Raw genomic sequence first — 18,245 nt, forward strand, 5'->3', positions numbered from 1 at the left:
GCCCCGGCCGCCGCCGCCGCCGCTCCGCCGGCCGGCGCGGTGCCCCCTCCCCCGCGCATGCGCGCCCACCGCGTCTAGGGGCACGCGTGGGGGATCCTCGCACGCCGGGGCCGGGATGCACAGCGGCTGCTCCCGGCCCGCGCGTTTTGTTGTCGGGGCCCTGGATCCCGCGCTGGCGGCGAGACCCCGGTCCTGCCCTCCCCTCAGAAACGGCGGAGAGGCGGAACGGGTCTGGAGGCGACGGTATGTGAACTTAGGAGCTGTTAATGAATGAGATAGCGAAACGGCATCTTGGTGCGCACGCATTTTCCCCTCTGCCCCGGCCTTCGCCACTCCCGTGACACAAGTCGGCACAAGCCGGGTACCGGAGAAGGCGGTGTCGGGGCGGGCGAGCCCTATCACGGTGGCTTCGCTGCCAGCTCCGGGCTCCGGCCCAGCGCGCGACCCGCCGCCCTTGCGACGGAGCCAATTAGCGGCGTCTCCCGGCGCGGTGTTTTGCATCGGGCGCGCCTATTGGCCACGGCTAGCCCGCGCGGGCCAGGCCTACGTGTTGGCGGCTGCCATTGGTCAGGTGGCGCGGGAGCTGCGTGTCCCGTGCGTGTCCGCGGCGGGGACGGGGCAGGGCGGTGCGACCCGCACCCGGGAAACAACGCGGGAATGACAGCGGCGTGGAAGGACATGGAGAGTTGGCACAGCCCTACATTGGATAAAGGCCGCCAAAGTACCCAAGGTTCACAGGAGCATCTACCGGTGCAATGCCGATGGCGTAGGACAAAGTTACAAATTAAAATTCCTTTTAAGAGGTGTCCAGGACAATAGCTCAGAATTTAGTAAATGACAGTGGGCCTTTATTGTGTCCCAGCATATGCCCATGATGAAGTAGCAATCTTAAGGGAAAAGTTTTAGCATCTTCGGATCCTCCCACAGCCTGTAACATAACGAGGAAAAACAGAGAATTCACCTTTTACCATAATGTAGCATTTCTCTGCTCTGAAACTCCTTTATGATTAATTTTGCCACAAATATTAATTTGCCACCTGTTATTTATACACGTTTCTATTGTTTAAAGGGAAAGCATATACCATCTTTGCAATTTTGGGAACACACTGTCAGTGCTGTGACTTCTGTATTTGTCCTGCAAATGGGAGTAGTTTTCAGCACTTCCTTTCCTAACCAGGCACACTGGCACAGGTATTTCATCTACATGGGACCAGACAGCAGAGTTTTCAGTGCTTGGCTTTTAAAACATGAGAATGGTGATACAAAACTGTGGATAGGTTGGCCCTATGAATTGTATATTGTATAAATATTGGGGAAAATAAGGTGTCATCCAGCAGATACACAGCCTAAGATACCACCATGGGAGATTACACAGGTTATAACTTCTACTAGAGAGCCCATCTTGGCTGGGAGTGTTGAACCTGTTTCAGCTCCACACAACACATCTATTTCATGCAATCATTGCTGGTTCAGGTGAAGAGGTGAAGGTGGGAATATGCTTCTCTACTTTGCAGTCAGTCCAGGGCAAATCTGGCAGTCGCACAATGCATATACCAGTCCCATCCATAGACTTCTCATCTGGTTCTTTTGATCCTGGAGACAGATCTGCTTCATTCTGTCCTCTCCATCTAACTTCTCCTAAGCATGATCTGGCAACTGCAGTCCATGTGAGGCTCCCAGCCTGTCCCAGAATATAAAAGGTCTCCCTGATACACCCAGTGGGCTGAGAGAGAAGGAAAGAAGCCATGGAGTGAGAGGAATTCCCAAAGAGCAGCGAGTACAGAGAACAGACAGACATTGTAAAAGTAGAGCACAGAAATAATTGATTGTTTTAAATGCAAAAGACATTTTCTGTTGTCAGATGCAAGAAAACTGCATTGCTCTCACATAGAGAGGTTGCTGCCAAGAAAATAGCTGGCCCATGTTTAAAAGCATTCCAGGGATACTTACTCCCTTGGGAGACCAAAACCACAACAGAAGCCATTTACATACAAGCTGATGCTGCTTACCAGGACCAGCTTGAATTAGGCTTAGGCTTGTCATGGAGCCTTTTTTTTTTTTTTTAATTTCTCTCTTAGGAGTTTGCAGTCTTGCCCAGTCTATTTCTGACTGAGTGTACCTATTTGCCATGGGTATTCAGAGAATGAAAACAAGCATGGGCCTTCCTTAACAATATCTGGGGTGTCTTGGGTGGATACCAGGCATGTGTGAAGGAAACAGCACTTGGCTTGGCAGGCTTCCAGGAGCTCTCAGACAAGCCAAGTTGCCTCGAAGGGCCCTGGGAAACTAACATGCACCAATAGTGGCAGGATGCACCCATTTATGCAGTAAACAAATGCAGGAGTCCCTAACTCTTTCAGTTCCACAATCCCAGGCCATGAATACATTTTAAAAACTTATCAGGAGCACATCCATTGAGTCTAAACTAAAAGCAACATAGACATTCTTTACTAGTGAAAAATATGAGCAGAAATAATAAAAAATTGTTTTCTGGCCATCACCATTCATGTGGAACCTCTCAATTTGCTCTGATACCCAGGATTTCTGTATCCTATGCCCCCTGACTTGTCCAAATCAGTGTGAGCACCTTGGTCTCTGATGCCCACTGACAATTGCAGGCATCTCCATTTTCCACATGTAGAGCCATTTCCCTAGACTCTGCAGGGAGCTGCTGCATGGATGGTCCTCTTAGAGAAAAGGCACAAGAATGCCAGCAGCCAGAGTGAGCCACCATATGATTGTTCTGACATGAAGATCCCACTAACTGTAAGCACATCATCTCTTCTTCCTTTGCTGCACATTCACCCACATCCCAATCCTCTAGCTGTACTTACATACATTTATATATAAACCCCTCCAAGCTACTATTTCTGTTTTATTCCTTCCCTCCCACCACATGAGCCCATTAGATTTTTTTTTAATTCTTTGAATTTAGAAAGAATTTGAAAAATTGCTCATCACTGCTTGTCTGCTCCCATCTGCTTGTATACCACAAGCAGAAATTTCCCTGTTAAATGTTCCTGCTGTACATTTCCGCAGTTATGTCCCAAACCCTACGCTAATTGGCTTCTACACCTACACTCCCTCCTCTTCTTGACTCCATTCTGGTTTTTAACTTAATCACTCTCCTTCATCTCATTTCTTTTCCTATAAGCTCAAGCCAGTTTGATGTGTACCTTCCCTTTTTATTACCATTTCAGAAGTTTACATTATTTGGAACTCCACATGCATGTTTTACCAGCTCTGCACGCAAAGATGAGGTGAGAAGGACTCAGTCACATCAGTGACTTTCCCCATTAGGGAGCAGCAGAACTGGGACCCTTCATGAAGGAAGGCCATCCTTCCAGATGAGACCTTCCAGATGACACACCATCCCACAGCATCTAAGCAAAGCAAGCAGAGCAGGGCTGGGGACAGAAATGGCTTTGCCATCAACTGAAGTCAGGCCCCAGGTCAAGCCAGTCACCGAGTTTGGGCAGCCTGGATGAGCACAGGCCCTCCTACAGCAGAGCTCAGGCCAAGAGCAGCGTGTCCCAGCCCAGATGGGAGCCCGAGCCAAGGACAGGGCTTATGACTGCACTCAGGGCTGGGCCCTCTGCTCTTGCATCTGCTCTGCAGGACACTGCTCTGTAACTGTACTCACTCAAGAGAATGAACTGGGCACATATCCAGGAGTTCTTACCAGCTGTACACGTTGTTTTGGCATCTCCAAATAACTTTCAATATTGTCCAGTGATGATGGAGAAAAGCAGATTATAAGCAAATCCAGTTCAGAATTAGCTTTATTGTGCCCTAGTACAATCACTGATCTAGTAAGTGCCTTTGTTCTCAGGCCCCCTACTTTCTCTCAGAGACAGGCATGCTTTCAGTTCTCTTCCCTTTCACTCCCAGCTTTAGCCATATTTAAGGGTAGTCCATAGATGCTCCTTGTTGTCTTAGCTGGTATGTTTGGACCCAAGGCTTAGAGGCAGCTTCATCTAGACTTAACATCCTTCTTGAAAACCACAGAAATACTAGATAAGGCGTATTTTCTCCTGGTGCTGATTTCCACCTTTTATATGTTTATTTAAATCTGCATTACACTGAAATGCTTTACACATCTTTCATAGGGATTAAGCACAGAGAATATATTTAAAGGTTTGCAAAGCAGCCCTAAATCTGTCACAGCTCTCACTTCTGTCATATAACATGCTGCCAACAATTTCTTTAAAAAATGTAGGACAGGAAAGAAAAACTGTGACTCTTCTTTTCCTCTAAGTGAAAATAAATCTGTATGTCCAACTTACTTCCCTTAATACTTCCCAAATGCTTTTGAACAAGCAATCCTGAGCAAAGAAAGAAATTATCCAAAAGCACAAGGTAAAATAATACACACAGAAATCACCAACTAACCAACAAAAATATTTGCCTAATAAAACTTTTCAATAATCCTAAAGCGTTTTCTATTCAGCTTTTAGCTGTCTGGTCTAATGTCTTATGTATTCTGAGGGTGCCTATTGATATTTCTCAAAAGTTTATAAAAATTAGCTGAAAATACCTTTGGAGTCAACAGTGACTTGCAGAACTGCTGTAAGCAGCTTAATAAAGGGTGCCAGAAGCATTTGCCACTGCAGAATAACAATGCTACTGCCACATGCAAGAAAGATTTTTTAAAGGTATGTTTGCTGTATGGCAGACCACTATAGCATCCAGCTTTTGGAATATGTTCAGTGTTGGATTCTGCTGAATGTAATCATGGAGGAAAAAGTTAAATGAAGTTCAAAAGATGCATGAAGCACATAAAATATCAATGGTTTGGTGTCACACCTGAGGGATTACAAAACAGCATAGCAGACTTAATGAGGAACTCAAAAATGCTGTATAGAAGAAATCTGACTGATGCCTTTAGCAGGAAAACTGCAATACACAGTGGAAAATTTGTCCAAGCCACTGTTAAGTCCATCTGATAGAACCTCTGAGACCTGGCAGCATCAGCTTTGGAAAAATATGCAGCAGAAAATGAAGCTGTAAAAATCTTTGAGAAAGTCCCTTACTGGACTGCAGTGACTGGACCAATAGTCTCATCCTCTGAAATGACAACTGACAACACAACTGTGTCAGCCTTTAATTTTACAACTAACCTCTGAACTTTTTGTTGCATAGTTGTTTAGGTCTCAAGTGAAATACTAGAAAGGAAGTATATGTGTGCTCCTCTTTGATTTAACATACCATTTAGGACAAAAAATATTCTGTTTATTTCTGCACAGGTAGGAATCTGTCAGAGCAATGAGAGTATCACTTGGAAGTACATTATCATGGTTTAACCCCAGCCAGCAAGTACCAGGCAAATATTTGGTCACATAAGCCCCACAAACCCACTCTAGCCCACCCCAGGGGGAATGGGGAAGACAATTGGAATAAAACCAATGTAAAAAACATGGGTTGAGATAATAATAACTTATCTCTTAACACCTTTAATAATTCAAATCAAAGAAGATAAATAGCCTGTCCCTAGGCAGTAATTGGTCCCTCCTGGCTAACATCCCCCAGTTTATACCATGGGTGTATATTCTGTGGTGTGGGATATCCCTCCGGCCAGTTTGGGTCGGCTCTCCTGGCCATGCTCCCTCCTGGCTTCTCATCCACCTGCTCACCGGCAGAGCGAGGACTGGAAAGATCTCGATTTGGGGTAAGCGCCACTCAGCAACAAGTGACGCATCAGCGTGTTTTCACCATTATTCCACATTAAATCCGAAACACAGCGCTGTGGCTGCTACTCGGAAGAAAATTAACTCTGCCCCAGCTGAAAGCAGGGCATCTTTAAAGCAGATCTTAGACCAGAAATGCTTAGTCGTTGTGTAAGTCACTCATTTTGAGAGAACAGGACTCGGTGCATGTCATGCAAAGGTGACACACGGACACAGCGTTCCGGTGGTCGCGGCCCAGCCAAGCAGACAGGGAAAACAGTGGCACCATCGCGTCTTCCTCTGTTTCCTCCACTCCGGACCCGACCGGCAACCGACCCTGAGCCTATACGCGCCGGTGCAGCGGCTCGCAGTGGCCAGGCAGAGCGCAGCGCCGCCCCGGCCCGTCCCGGTAACCGCGGGCAGCAGGCGCCGCCCGGCTCCTACAAACGGCAGGGCCGCCTCAGCGCCGCTCCCGGCCCGGCCCGGCCCGGCACGGCCTGCGCTCCCGCCGCGCCCCCGGCCTATCCCTCCGCGCTCGCCGTCGCGCCGCAGCCAATCAGCGCGCGCGGCGCGGGGCGGGCGGGAGCGGGCGCGGGGCGGGCGCGGCCATGGAGGACGTGAGCGCCAAGTTCGTGTCGCAGAAGATCAGCCGGACGCGCTGGCGGCCCCTGCCCGCCGCCGCGCTCCAGCCCCCCGACCTCTTCGCCACCGGCTCCTGGGACAACGAGGTACCGGCCGGAGGCGCGGCGCGACCTTCCCGCCGGAGCTCGGCGCGGGTGGCGGCGGCACCCCACGCCACCTCGGTCCCCTGCGCCTCGGCCGCTTGGAGCGGGAGAGCGCGGCCGGAGCCGGCCGTGAGCACTGCCTGGCTCGGCAGTCCCGCCCTTCGCTTGGCCGTGCCGTGCTCGGGTCCCCAAGGAAGCCGCGGGGCCGCTCCGGCGCACGGCAGCGTTATCCCCCTGGGCAAGCGCTTCCCTCCGGCCGGCGGCGGCTTCCTCTGGAGCCGTGCGCAGCCCGCAGCGTATTGCTTTCCCTGGCTGAGCCTCACTGCTCGGTACTTTCGAAAGCGTTCTCGAGTAAATGTGGTATCGTTTCCGTTCAGGATAACAGGATCTCCATTTGGTCAGCTGGCGACCTTGGAAATGCGGGCCTCAATGGTGAATATCATGGAGAACCTCATTTGCTGTGTGACATCCAGCACAACGGTGATGTTATGGATATGCAGGTAAAATAGCTGTGTTGAATAGATCCGTATTTTTTAAGGGCTGGTCACTTAGGAGGAGTTGAGTGAGAGTGAACTGTCAAAATGCTGAGATTGGCCAAAAAATTCTTACAAAGAAAAAGAACAAAGCCAATCAATATTGCTGTGGTTTTTGTGGGTTTGGTTTTTTCCCCCTCCACCTACCAATAATTTAGGTTACTCTAAAATCAAAATTATCACCTTGATACTAACATTGGCTAATAGCATTCTTGTTAACTCTCTCTAGTTTTTGGATCAAGAAAGAATTGTGGTTGCCTCGTCAACAGGAACTGTAACTATATTCCATCATCATCAAAATAACCAGGTATGTGACATGCAATGGTTTTAAGATGCTATTCTCTGTAATACAGGTTACTTTGATATTACTATAAAAAGCATCTGGCTACCAAAATGAATTTCTTTTTGGAGTCTGTTAAAAAAAGCTTTGATTTGACACATATGAGGAAAGAAAATAGCATTTTACGCACTCATTGAAAACATACTTTGAGACATTAGAGTGTTTTGGGGCAGTAAATATTAATGGACTTCTGTCTGCCTTATCAGAGTTTTTGCATTCTTGAACTAAATGACTCCTTTTCAACTCAAACAAAGGATAAATGATGAATGAATTCTCATGTGTGTCCTGTGAAGGAAGTTATGTAAAACTTGATAGCCTTTTGCTTTGATTATAAATCACTGGAAATAAATGCATAATTACCTTTTTATGTATGTTCACAGTGACACAGTAAAGGTGAATGTCAGTTTATAATTTGGTGTGGTACCTAAAATAAATTAAGTTCCTTGCAATCAAGATCTGAATCTGACCTGTTATTTTCTAAGTGCATCAGTTCTTTTCCCCTGTCCTGGGGAAATATTGAAGACATGAGCCTAGTGAACAACATTTTACAGTCCGTAGTGTTATTTCTATTTGCTAGGTCATGTGAACATGGTGATTCAGAGAAGAAGTAATTGTGTCGTAGAAGGGTTTTGTGCTTAAGAGTTGATGAAAACTTAGATCTCTTAATTTTTATTTGTATAGGGGGATCTCATTCCCATGAAATAGCTCATTCCCTGGAGCTTGTTTCTGGTTTCATGAGTATTCTGGAAGCTTTATCATGTTCATTATTAAAGAGCTTAATTTCATGTCTGGTTACTACTTAGACATTATCTGCTGACCACCAGTGGGCGAAAGCTCATTATCATGTGGGTCAAGACACATCTTGTGGTGGAGCAGCCTGTACAGGAGTCGTCTGCAACAACCCAGAAATTGTCACTGTTGGAGAAGATGGTAGAATAAATCTCTTCAGGGCTGACCAAAAAGATGCAGTAAGAACTATAGGTATGTGAAATACCTAGATTTTTACATTAGTCTAGTTTGGTGGGGGTTTTGTTTGGTTTTCAGGTTATTATAACAAAACAAAAAAGTTAATTGAGTATTGATTTCAGTATTCCAGGTTGAACATGTTTGTTCCAGATTATTCCTATATCCCTCCAGAATTCAAATACTTGAAGCATATTTCAAATGTATTTCTATATTTGTCTAGGTATTTTTAAGTTCATGGTTTTACAGTAAAAGGTGGAGAGGAAGGAGAGAGAACATCTTGGAAGATGCTCTCAGGTTCTTCAGAATGGAGTTCTATGGTGTAAGCAATCTGTTTTGCTGGTTCCCAATTCAATAACATCTTGACATTTCCCAGGCACTAAGCTGAATCCTTAACATGAAGATAGACTCTTGTACCTCGTTCAATAGTTGCAAACAAATGCCTTGATATTTTTGTTATTCTTTAGTGGATTTAAGAGCACAGTACAAAGTGCATAGGTTTGTAGTCAGTTATGGTAGGAAGAAAGAAATCTCAAAGTTAGAGATTATGTAAAAGTCTTTTGGAGCCATAAAAGTGTATCATTGCTAAACTACTTAGTTTTAGTCTGTCATAAAACTTTAAATCCTCTGAAACCTCAGTATTCAGTAATCCAACATTTCTTTTTAATGGTGAGTTGGTGAGTTTTTTCTTCCCCTCTGCTTTCATTTAAAGAGTAGGCAGAAAAGTCATTAAAATATCTGTAACCAGGCATCAGTGTAACTTTTTTGTCTTGCTATCAGAAAATATTTCCATCTTATGCAGAAAGATAATAATTTGCCTATATTTTCAATATGGGCTTACACAAAGAATTTTAAAATACTTGAGGTGAAAGTAGACTTAACAAAGTTACCCCATCATAATCAAGGTGAAAAGTTTATATATAGTAACAGAAATAAAATACAAGAAAATAGTGTCTCTTTTTCAGAAGGCTTTAAAAGTTTCACCTCAAAGCTGTGAATTGTTTGACATTGTAAATTACTGTGACAAAAAAGAGGCACTGGAGAAAAGGACCTAAAAAAAAGGGCCTTGCTATTTAGTTATTAACAAGCACAGGATAATTTGGGTTTAACTTGATACCACATTGGCAGTTCAGAAAAGGTCTAAAAGTTGGTAAATTAAGTTTCTGTATAAAATTGCTTAATGCTGTCAGCCAGAGTTCCTGTTCCTTGTGTTTAGAACTCCATTATGAAAAGCTCCATAGCTACTTCTGTCAGTAGGTGCTGGTCATATGAAGAAAACTTTTGAGAACCATAAATTTGGCTGAAATTAATTCCTCTTCCACAAAAAGAAATCTTACAAATCAATGAGTAGTTTTGTAATCACCAGAGCTAATTTAATACATCTACTTACAGATTTGTCTCAGTAGTGTTATATAGTAAGCAAGGAAAGGGCTCCTTTTTCACAGGGTATTTGCAGATACTAGACAGTCTCTGACCCTGAAACTGCAGAGGTTATGCACATGTTTAAACAGCTGTGTTCTGTTCTCTATTAAGAGTTACTTTGTTGCAATTAAATGGAGACTACATTCCACAGGTTTACCTGAATGCTTTTCTCATCTCTTGCAGACAACGCAGACAGCAGCACACTCCATGCAGTGACTTTCCTTCGCACAACTGAGATCTTGACAGTAAACTCAATTGGACAGTTAAAAATATGGGACCTCAGACAGCAAAGAAATGAGCCATCTCAAATATTTTCTTTGTAAGACCTCCACTTTTTTATTATTTACTGAAAAGCATGTGCTACTTTATATAATCTGATTCAGATCTTTCCTAATGCCTTCCTAACAACAGGATGGTAAATTACTGATTTTTTTTTTTAAGGATTTTAACTTCTTTGGTACTTAAATAAGCAAAAGGCAGGCTGATTAATGGTTGAATCACTGTTGTGACTCAGCATCGTGCTTAGCAGGTGCATTTAATGATTTAACTTTTGAAGGACTATTATACCTGTACACTTATCTTGTTAAGAAAAAACTTTCAATCCTCAACCCCAAACTATTTACCTGTTTATATTTACTTTTCTTCACAGGCCTAATGTAAGGTTTTTGGCATTTGGAATGTATTGAAATGGTAACTTTGTGCCTTATAAGGTACTGTGAGAAAAGAAAATGGGCTAAATTTCAATCCCGTTGTCTGTGTAATAATTCCCATTGCTGTTCCTAGACTGTGGTTTAGGTACCTGATTTTGTTAGTGCATGGTCTCCCTTTTTAACTCTTAGTGTATACTAAAACTATAATTATATCATGCATCATAATAATAATATTATTATTATAGGTATATATAGAGTATTATTTGCCTGCATGGCTTCTTACTCCTATAAAGCTGTCAGATGCTGTGTAGATGTTCCATAGGGTACGGAACCTGATTGTAGCTTCATGTTATTGCCATACCTCTGGTTTCCAGTAGATGTCATGTGCATTCAGCCTGGGGTGGTCAGATGTTACAGGAACTGAAGGTCATGTTGATACTGGTACCTCGCTTGTCAATGCTTCTGATGCCAAATTAGGGATTAAGAAGAGGAAAATAGAAGCTAAATAAAAAATTCGTGTTTGGGCTATTTAGTTGTTTTGCTTTTTCCTCTTTGCAGGGCAGGTGACAGAGTTCCACTGCACTGTGTGGATAGGCATCCCAATCAGCAGCATATTGTGGCCACAGGGGGCCAGGATGGAATGCTGAGTATATGGGACATCAGGCAGGGTACTATGCCAGTGTCCCTGCTAAATGCTCATGAAGCAGAAAGTAAGTACCTGAAATGGAGGGGGGGGGAAGAAGGTGGCATTTTAGAGAAGTTTCTGATTACTGTAAAAATAAGTTGATGTAGCTGTGGTAGAAAACAATCACATACTTGCTACTTAAGTGAATCATAGAATGGTTTGGGTTAGAAGAGACCTTAAAGCTCATTTACTTCCAACCTCTCCTGCCAAGGGTAGGTGCACTTTCCACTTGACCAGGTTGCTCAGAGACCCATCCAACCTAGCCTTGAGCATTTCCAGGGACGAGGCAGTCACAGCTTCTCCGGAAAACCTGTTCCAGTGCCTCACCACCCACACAGTAAAGAATTTCTTCCTAATAACCTAATCTAAACCTACTGTCAGTTTAAAGCTATTCCCCTTTGTCCTATCACTGTACCCGCTATTCCCCTGTCCTTCATGTGTCTTAGCCTAGCTTCTAGGAGGATTTGTTCTGTGTTTTTCCCAGGATCAGAACTGAGGCTGACAAGTTGTAGTTCTCAGGGTCTTTCTTTCTACTCTTTTTAAACATGGGTTTGTGCCCATCCTTCCCTTTTTCCAGTCCCCTAGTACTTTACCTGACTGCGGTAGCCTTTCAAACATGGAGAGTGGCTTGGCAGCTACATCATCCAATTCCTTCAGGACTCTGGGAAATATCTCGTAGATTTATGTACATTCAGGTTCCTTAGGTGGTCATGAACCTGAGCTTCTTGTACAGTGGGAAGGACTTTTCTTCCCCAGACCCTGTTTTGCAGCTCAGCCACTGGAGAGGTATGGGAAGAGAGGTTGCCATTGAAGACTGACACAAGAAAGTTGAGTAGCTCAACCATGTCCCTGTCCAGTATTACCAGTATTCCAGCATTGATGACTGGGGGGCATACACCTTCTGGGACCTTCCTTTTCTGGCTGACATACCTGTAGAAGCCATTCCTGTTGTTCTTTTCATCCCTTGCCAGGCTCAGGTCCAGCTTCTCCTTGGCCTTCCTCACTCTATCCCTAACCTTCATCTCTATACTCTTCCCAGGATGCCTACTACTGCTCCATGTTTTCATCTGGAAAATGTGGCTTCCTTCTCTGTATAGGAGACTGCTTTTAGATAAAAGTGAACTCTCTCTAAACTAAAAGTAGACTTAGTTAGCAATTCTTTAATGAGCTTTAGATGCATTTAATCAGAATGGCTGTGTTTCTAGCAGGGTAGGTGTATAAACAGTCATGGAAGCTGGTGCAGTGTTAGGCAGATAGAGTAAAACAGAATGCAGATACTAGCAAACTTGAAAACATGAGGAAGAAGGGGAAACTCAACATCCATTTGGTGTCTCTCTGCTGAAATAGCTCACTTTCCTGGCAACTACAGGAACAAGACAACAATTTTATGCTGAAAATTTTGTGATTTGGTGCTACATTTAAATTAAAGGAGTAAAAATATTTCTTGATATTACATTTACCTACTTAAATATTTTCTGCAGTTATGGTATTTAGACACAACATAATGTGTGTCCTGAGAAGGAATGCATACTATGTGTGGATTTGAACTTAACAGCAGGAAAGATGACATGCAGATTGCCTGAATTCAGATAATACTTTAACAATTTTCACAATAGTGAAATGCAACAAAATAGGGTCATTTCCTTTTTTTTCCCTTCTTTTTTCTTTCCCCCTTCCCCCCTGCCAGCAGAGGGAAAACTGCAGTATATAACTTCGGATGGGGCTTTGGGTTTCCTACCCACACACAATTAAAAATGAAAGGTTTTGATGGAGGCATATGTTCTTGTAAATACATGTCTATATCATGCTATTCAAATGCTTTGATCAAAGTACTCGAGACTTGTTCTGAAATGATTTTGTTTGATACTTCTAGTGTGGGAAGTTCACTTCCATCCCTCTGACCCTGATCATTTATTCACGTGTTCTGAAGATGGATCTCTTTGGCACTGGGATACTTCCACAAACGTATCTGAAAAACCATCTTTTCTTCATCAAGGTAAGGATGTTTGAAGTCCATCTGCACTGAATTTGTCAGTTGGTAACATCATTACAGTCAGTGTTCTCACATGACCCAACTGATAACACAATCTTAATACAGAAAATTAAAAACAGCTTTCTTTTCTTAGAAAGCAGACTTAGATAAGCACTTTTCTTAGATAAGTACTTGAGGAAAACTACTTATACGGCAAATGGTTGTGCAGGGTTTTTCATGGTCTGGTTTGGGTTTTTTTAATATGCTACCCTCTGACCAGTGTGTGAAGGGGCACATTTATGATTTCAAAGATAGACTGTATTCACTTAAAAATCATCTGTAGAAAAGAAATAGAGGCAGCCTGACTGACCTTATTGAGTCTCTGAGGGAGTTGCACTAACTTAGAATACAAAAATAATTGATAGGTTAATGAGATAGTAGAATTATGAATTTACAATTCAGGGTAATAATTGAAACTTTCAATAAATGAAACTGGATCCTTTTGCATGGTGGCAGGAGTTATTTTAGTTATGATACTGACTTTTAATATAAGCATTCATTTTCACATTCTACTCATGAAGACTGCTAAGTGCTTGCCACATTAGACAATAGTGGGGAAACTTTCAGATGTCACCTGCTGCCTTTGGCCTCAAAGTTGTCATTCAAAGTTAAGTTTTATCTATGGAAGTTATAGGATTACTAATTCAAGTTGGACTCTGCATGTTTGCAAGTATATGACGTATAAATCCTTTAGCATCACTTCTGACACTTGTAAATCTTATGCTGAATGATGGTTCTTACAGTGTGAGACTTCAGTTTGAACGTAAAGTGTTATGTGGAAAAAATTAAAAGTCAAATATAGCTATATCACTTGCTGCAAAGTGGGGAGGAGGAGCAGTAGGGAATAAGTGTTATTGAAGCAAAGCTGAAAACTCCAAATAGAGCAAGACACTCTATAAAACACAAGACACTTGTGTTCTTGTACCCTTGCTTTAGTATCTCTACAGAGAAACTTGCAGGTACTTACGCTCTCAGTGAGATGAGTTAATAGCTGCTGTGATGTATTTGTCTTAACTGAGGGTAGAGCTGGTAGATAATTTTTGTAATTATTTCAAGTACTTGATTTTTTAAGCTATTTTTTCCTTAATTTACCAAAGAAATGACATCTCAACTACTCTGAAAACTGGCTTAAATGTAAAATTTTATTTCCATTATGTCTGACCCATATCTACTGTGTTTCTCCAAATTCTGAGAATATATAAACGAATTTGAAACTTACTTCTTTGTCTTCCTTCTTTCAGGAGGAAGAAGCACTGCCTATCTTTCCCACAGTACCATGAACCTGTCTGTAGTGAGCGCCTGGCTAAGCAATGATCCGACCAAAGACCGCATGGAAATCACCAACCTGATTCCAAACCAGACTTTGTCAGTGAATAGTTTAGATGTTCTAGGACCATGCCTGGTATATGGTACTGATGCAGAGGCTATTTATGTGAACAGACAACTTTTTGCATGAAGTGACTGTGGTATCCCTTTGAAGCATTGACCAGCTTGAACTACTGGGAGATGTCAGGTTCATTCCTAATGCTACTGGCTAGTCTCTTATTGGCGTGTGTGGGAACAGCCTCAGCTTGGTCCTGGTGCTTTGGAAGAAGTCAGGTGCTTCACATTCTGACAGCTGTCACTTGATGCTCCAGGATGGGTAACTGAGCAAGCTTACATGCCATTTCTTCCCTGCTGCCTGCTTGGTTTTGACAAGCAGGAAAGTAGTCAGTCACTAAGGGCAAAATCTTTGCTGTAAAGTGATGTCCATAATACACACATACATAAAAACAAACGAAAAGGTAAACCCTGAATTTTTATTTTTCCCTGTAAAGGTATTTTTCAAGTATTATTTCTAAAGCGAAACTGTGGGCTTCATGGAAATTCTTTTTATGTCACCTGAAAGAGATGGGTTTTTTTTAAGCTGAGTTTTTATATATAGGGGAACATAACTGTTAATGTTAGTTCATGAGCTGGAAGGAAAACTGTTAAAGCTATGAAATGTGAAAGGTTCTATAGGAATCTCAGCATTCTAGCAACATTATTTTGAATTATTCACACCTTCATCATGGATGCTACATGTTAAAACTTGATAATGCACCAGTAAATCTCCCAACAGAAAAATGGGGTTTGTAATTAAGAAGTCATAATTGACAGATGTGTTGGCTGTGTTTTCAGGTGTAAGAATAAGAGTTTCTAAACTTGAGACATAGTCTTTGTCACAAATTCACATCTGGTTTATTGAAATCTTTGAGAAGTTTTAAATTTTTTTATTAGCATTGTACCTGTTTTCTTTTACAGAGAACCCTTTCTCTTTTTATTAAAAAGTTTTGCACAAGAGTAGTGGTCTGACTTACTAAAATAATTCAAATAGATGTGTTTGCAGGAATTTATTTGGATTGAGCCTGGGTATTGAACCTGAAGGATGGAAAAACCTCTGTATTTGGGCAGGAACAGGTTAGTTACGAGGTGTTACATGGTATTTCCACCATAACCCCTCTAGAGTGTACTTTAATTCACATCGGCGTGGGTGCCCTGGGTGTGCTGTGGCAGGAACACCTCACCTGATGCACATTCCGTGTGTCTGGAGATGGATGGGGCACTGGGGACAGGGCAGTAGTCCCTGTGCAGGGCAAGGTGTACTGAGTTGCCAACGAGCTCCTTAGAGCAGCTTATTTGAAATTTATTTAAAATGCAAAAGATGGAAATGAAATGGATCACTCCGAGTGCTAACCGGTGGGTTTTCCTTCCTGTTGGTCTGTAACGAGTCCATTCTTCGGGCATCAGCCGAAACACGAGGCTCAGCGGAGCTTTCTCCTCCCCACCCCCCATAAAAAGAAAATTGGAAAATCAGAAAATGGGAATTTGTCCGTGGTGCCCGGCACTGGCTCAGGAGCAGCCAGCCGTGTCCGGCAGCGCGGGGCCGTGCAGTGCTGAGCTGTGCGTGCGGCTGCCCGGCCCGGGCGCGCAGGGGTTACAGGGCGCTGCCGCTCCCCACCGGGGCGGGCGGGAGCCGCCGCTGCTCCATCCGGGAGCGGCAGGAGCCGCGCGAGGCAGGCCGGGATCTGCCCATATCCGGGCGGCTCCGCGGCGGGGACACTGACAAAATGGCGGCGCCGAACTGAGCGGCCCGAGGCGGCGGCGGGCGCTGGCGGAGGGACCGAGCGGGCGCTGCCGGCATCGTCGAGGGGCGGAGGAAGGGCGGAAGGAAGGGAAGGGCCGCGGCCGGTCGGCGCCGCGCGGGCGGGGCCGAGCTCCGAGCGCCCGGGGCGCTGCCGCCGCCGCCGCCTTCTCGCCTCAGGTAGAGTCCGCCGTGCGCGGGGCCGGAGGGAGGTCGGGGCGGTAACGGGGCCGCTCCGGCTCGGCCCGGCGTCCTGGGCCCGCTGCGGGACTCAGCCGTGGCAGGAGCCACCTCAGGTCGCGGCCTGGGGCCGGCGAGGCGACAGAAGAGCAGGTGTCCCATCGGGGCCCCTTTGGGATACTCCGCCCGGCCGTGAAACCCTCCTGGCCTGCGTGTCCCGGGAGGCCGGGTCCTGCTGTCCTGCACAATCCGTGCTGGCCCGAGCAGCGCAGCGGGGCTTTGGCTACCCTGCAGTTGTTAGCCGTGAAGATCTCTCCGAGGTGCGTCTGAAATGACTCCTGCTGCTCCCGGGAATACGTGTATGTGTACGGAGAGGAGCTGTATCCTGCTAAAGGAGATAGCAGAGCATAAGAATGGAAGCAAACCGAGCGAATGCACAGTGTTCCTCGTGTTCAGCTGGCCTCTGTTTCTTTCCAGCTCTGGCTTCTCTGACCATATGTCGTTGTGCTTATGTCCTGATTTCGGGGACCAGTTTTCTCCTCATCCTGTGAAAACTTTTAGCATTGGAAATGCATCCTTTGGGAAATTGCTGTTGCAGCTCAATGACTTGTTACCTGAAAGAAGAGCCCCCTTTAGTTGGTCTGAACCAAGTCCCTACAAACTTAATTTTATGACTTGTGAAGTCTCTGTTAGTTTCTTTATCTCTGGCAGTGAAGCATTGTGATCATGTATAAAATAAGCTGTTAGAATAGGTACATGAGGGAGGGTACCTAGATACATCAATATGTGATGTTCACTACTCAGTTGGAAATATGGGCATTGAAAGTATTTTTTTAAGGAATTTTAAAGTTAGATTTAAAAGCTGTGTATTTTTTTCCTCAGAAAATCATGGGAGTCATTGACACTTGCGTGTTGCCATTCAGAGCATCACAGACTGGTTTGGCTTGACAGGGACCTTAGAGATAATCCAGTTCCAGCTCCCTGCCACTAGACCAGGTTGTTCCAAGCCTCATCAGGCCTGGCCTTGAACACTTCTGAGCTTTCATTCAAGCTCTTATTTATATAAGTCCAATCTTTTGTGATTATAATGTAAAAAAAACCAAGGTGGGCTTTTTTTTCCCTTACAGTTTGACCCGTAAAAGCAAATACTGTATTCCTATATTTTGAAAAGAGGTGAAACATTATTTTCTTCAACTCCCTTAGGGAAGAGAATTTAATCAGCAAAAACAGCTGCATTAACAAACAGATTATTTAAGGACACAAAACTACAGGAGGGAATAGACATCAGTTCCCATGGATACAGTTGGTGTTTGGTAGTTAGAAATACAAAGTTGAGATCTATTTCTTACTCAGCAGTCAACACTCTCTTCCTTTAAAATGTGTGCCAGTGTCTATAAGCAGAAGTGACTTGTGAATTTTGAGATTCATATAGCAAGGTGAGCTGTAGTAATTCCTGTTTTCTGGAGGACTAATTTAATTTGTTTTCTAAGAATTAGACTTAGTTTAACATGTACATGCTGGTACCCCTCAGTGCTGCCAAAAGGAACAGCCCACCAAAAAAAACCACCAAAAAAAAGTTATTTATTTGGGTAAGTTCCTTAGCTTGGTTTATGCTGTGTGGCCTTACAAACAGTTACGCTGTCTGTGGTAAGTGGTGGGAGATAAGTGGACTGCATGGTTTACACTCCTAAACCTAAACTGCTTCTAAAAATTTAGAGTGCAGCTTTATTTTCCAAGACTGCTGCTGATTTATGACTTTAGTCTTCTGTTAATTTAACCTTGATTTCTCTTAGGGGGTGTTAGATTTACCTATCCCAGCTACCCGAGCTGGTGTAACCATGAAGTGAATACTGCCATACCAGATGAAATTTGTAAAATACGTAGGTGCAAAACCCGTTTTCTCCTGAATTCCAGGCCTTTGGAATTTGGTAAAAACATAAGTTGGG

General features: G+C 44.0%; 1 protein-coding gene across 1 annotated transcript; it reads left to right on the top strand.

Moving 5' to 3' along the window:
* The first annotated feature begins 6,248 nt into the window (after positions 1-6,248).
* Positions 6,249-15,338, top strand: NUP43 (nucleoporin 43). The gene is made up of 8 exons (XM_066545722.1): positions 6,249-6,394; positions 6,769-6,891; positions 7,154-7,231; positions 8,068-8,245; positions 9,833-9,968; positions 10,858-11,009; positions 12,858-12,980; positions 14,258-15,338. Exons 1-8 carry the CDS (start codon positions 6,275-6,277, stop codon positions 14,470-14,472), a joined length of 1,125 nt encoding a protein of 374 aa, XP_066401819.1. The 5' UTR covers positions 6,249-6,274; the 3' UTR covers positions 14,473-15,338.
* The last annotated feature ends 2,907 nt before the right edge of the window (positions 15,339-18,245 follow it).

This window comes from Molothrus aeneus, chromosome 3 (assembly GCF_037042795.1).
Source record: "Molothrus aeneus isolate 106 chromosome 3, BPBGC_Maene_1.0, whole genome shotgun sequence".
NCBI lineage: Eukaryota > Metazoa > Chordata > Aves > Passeriformes > Icteridae > Molothrus > Molothrus aeneus.

Coding starts and splice junctions, on each gene's coding strand:
- NUP43 (XM_066545722.1), top strand. CDS start 6,275: ATGGAGGACGTGAGCGCCAAGTTCGTGTCGCAGAAGATCAGCCGGACG. Junction 6,395..6,768: donor CCGGCTCCTGGGACAACGAG/GTACCGGCCGGA, acceptor GTTTCCGTTCAG/GATAACAGGATCTCCATTTG. Junction 8,246..9,832: donor AGATGCAGTAAGAACTATAG/GTATGTGAAATA, acceptor CATCTCTTGCAG/ACAACGCAGACAGCAGCACA.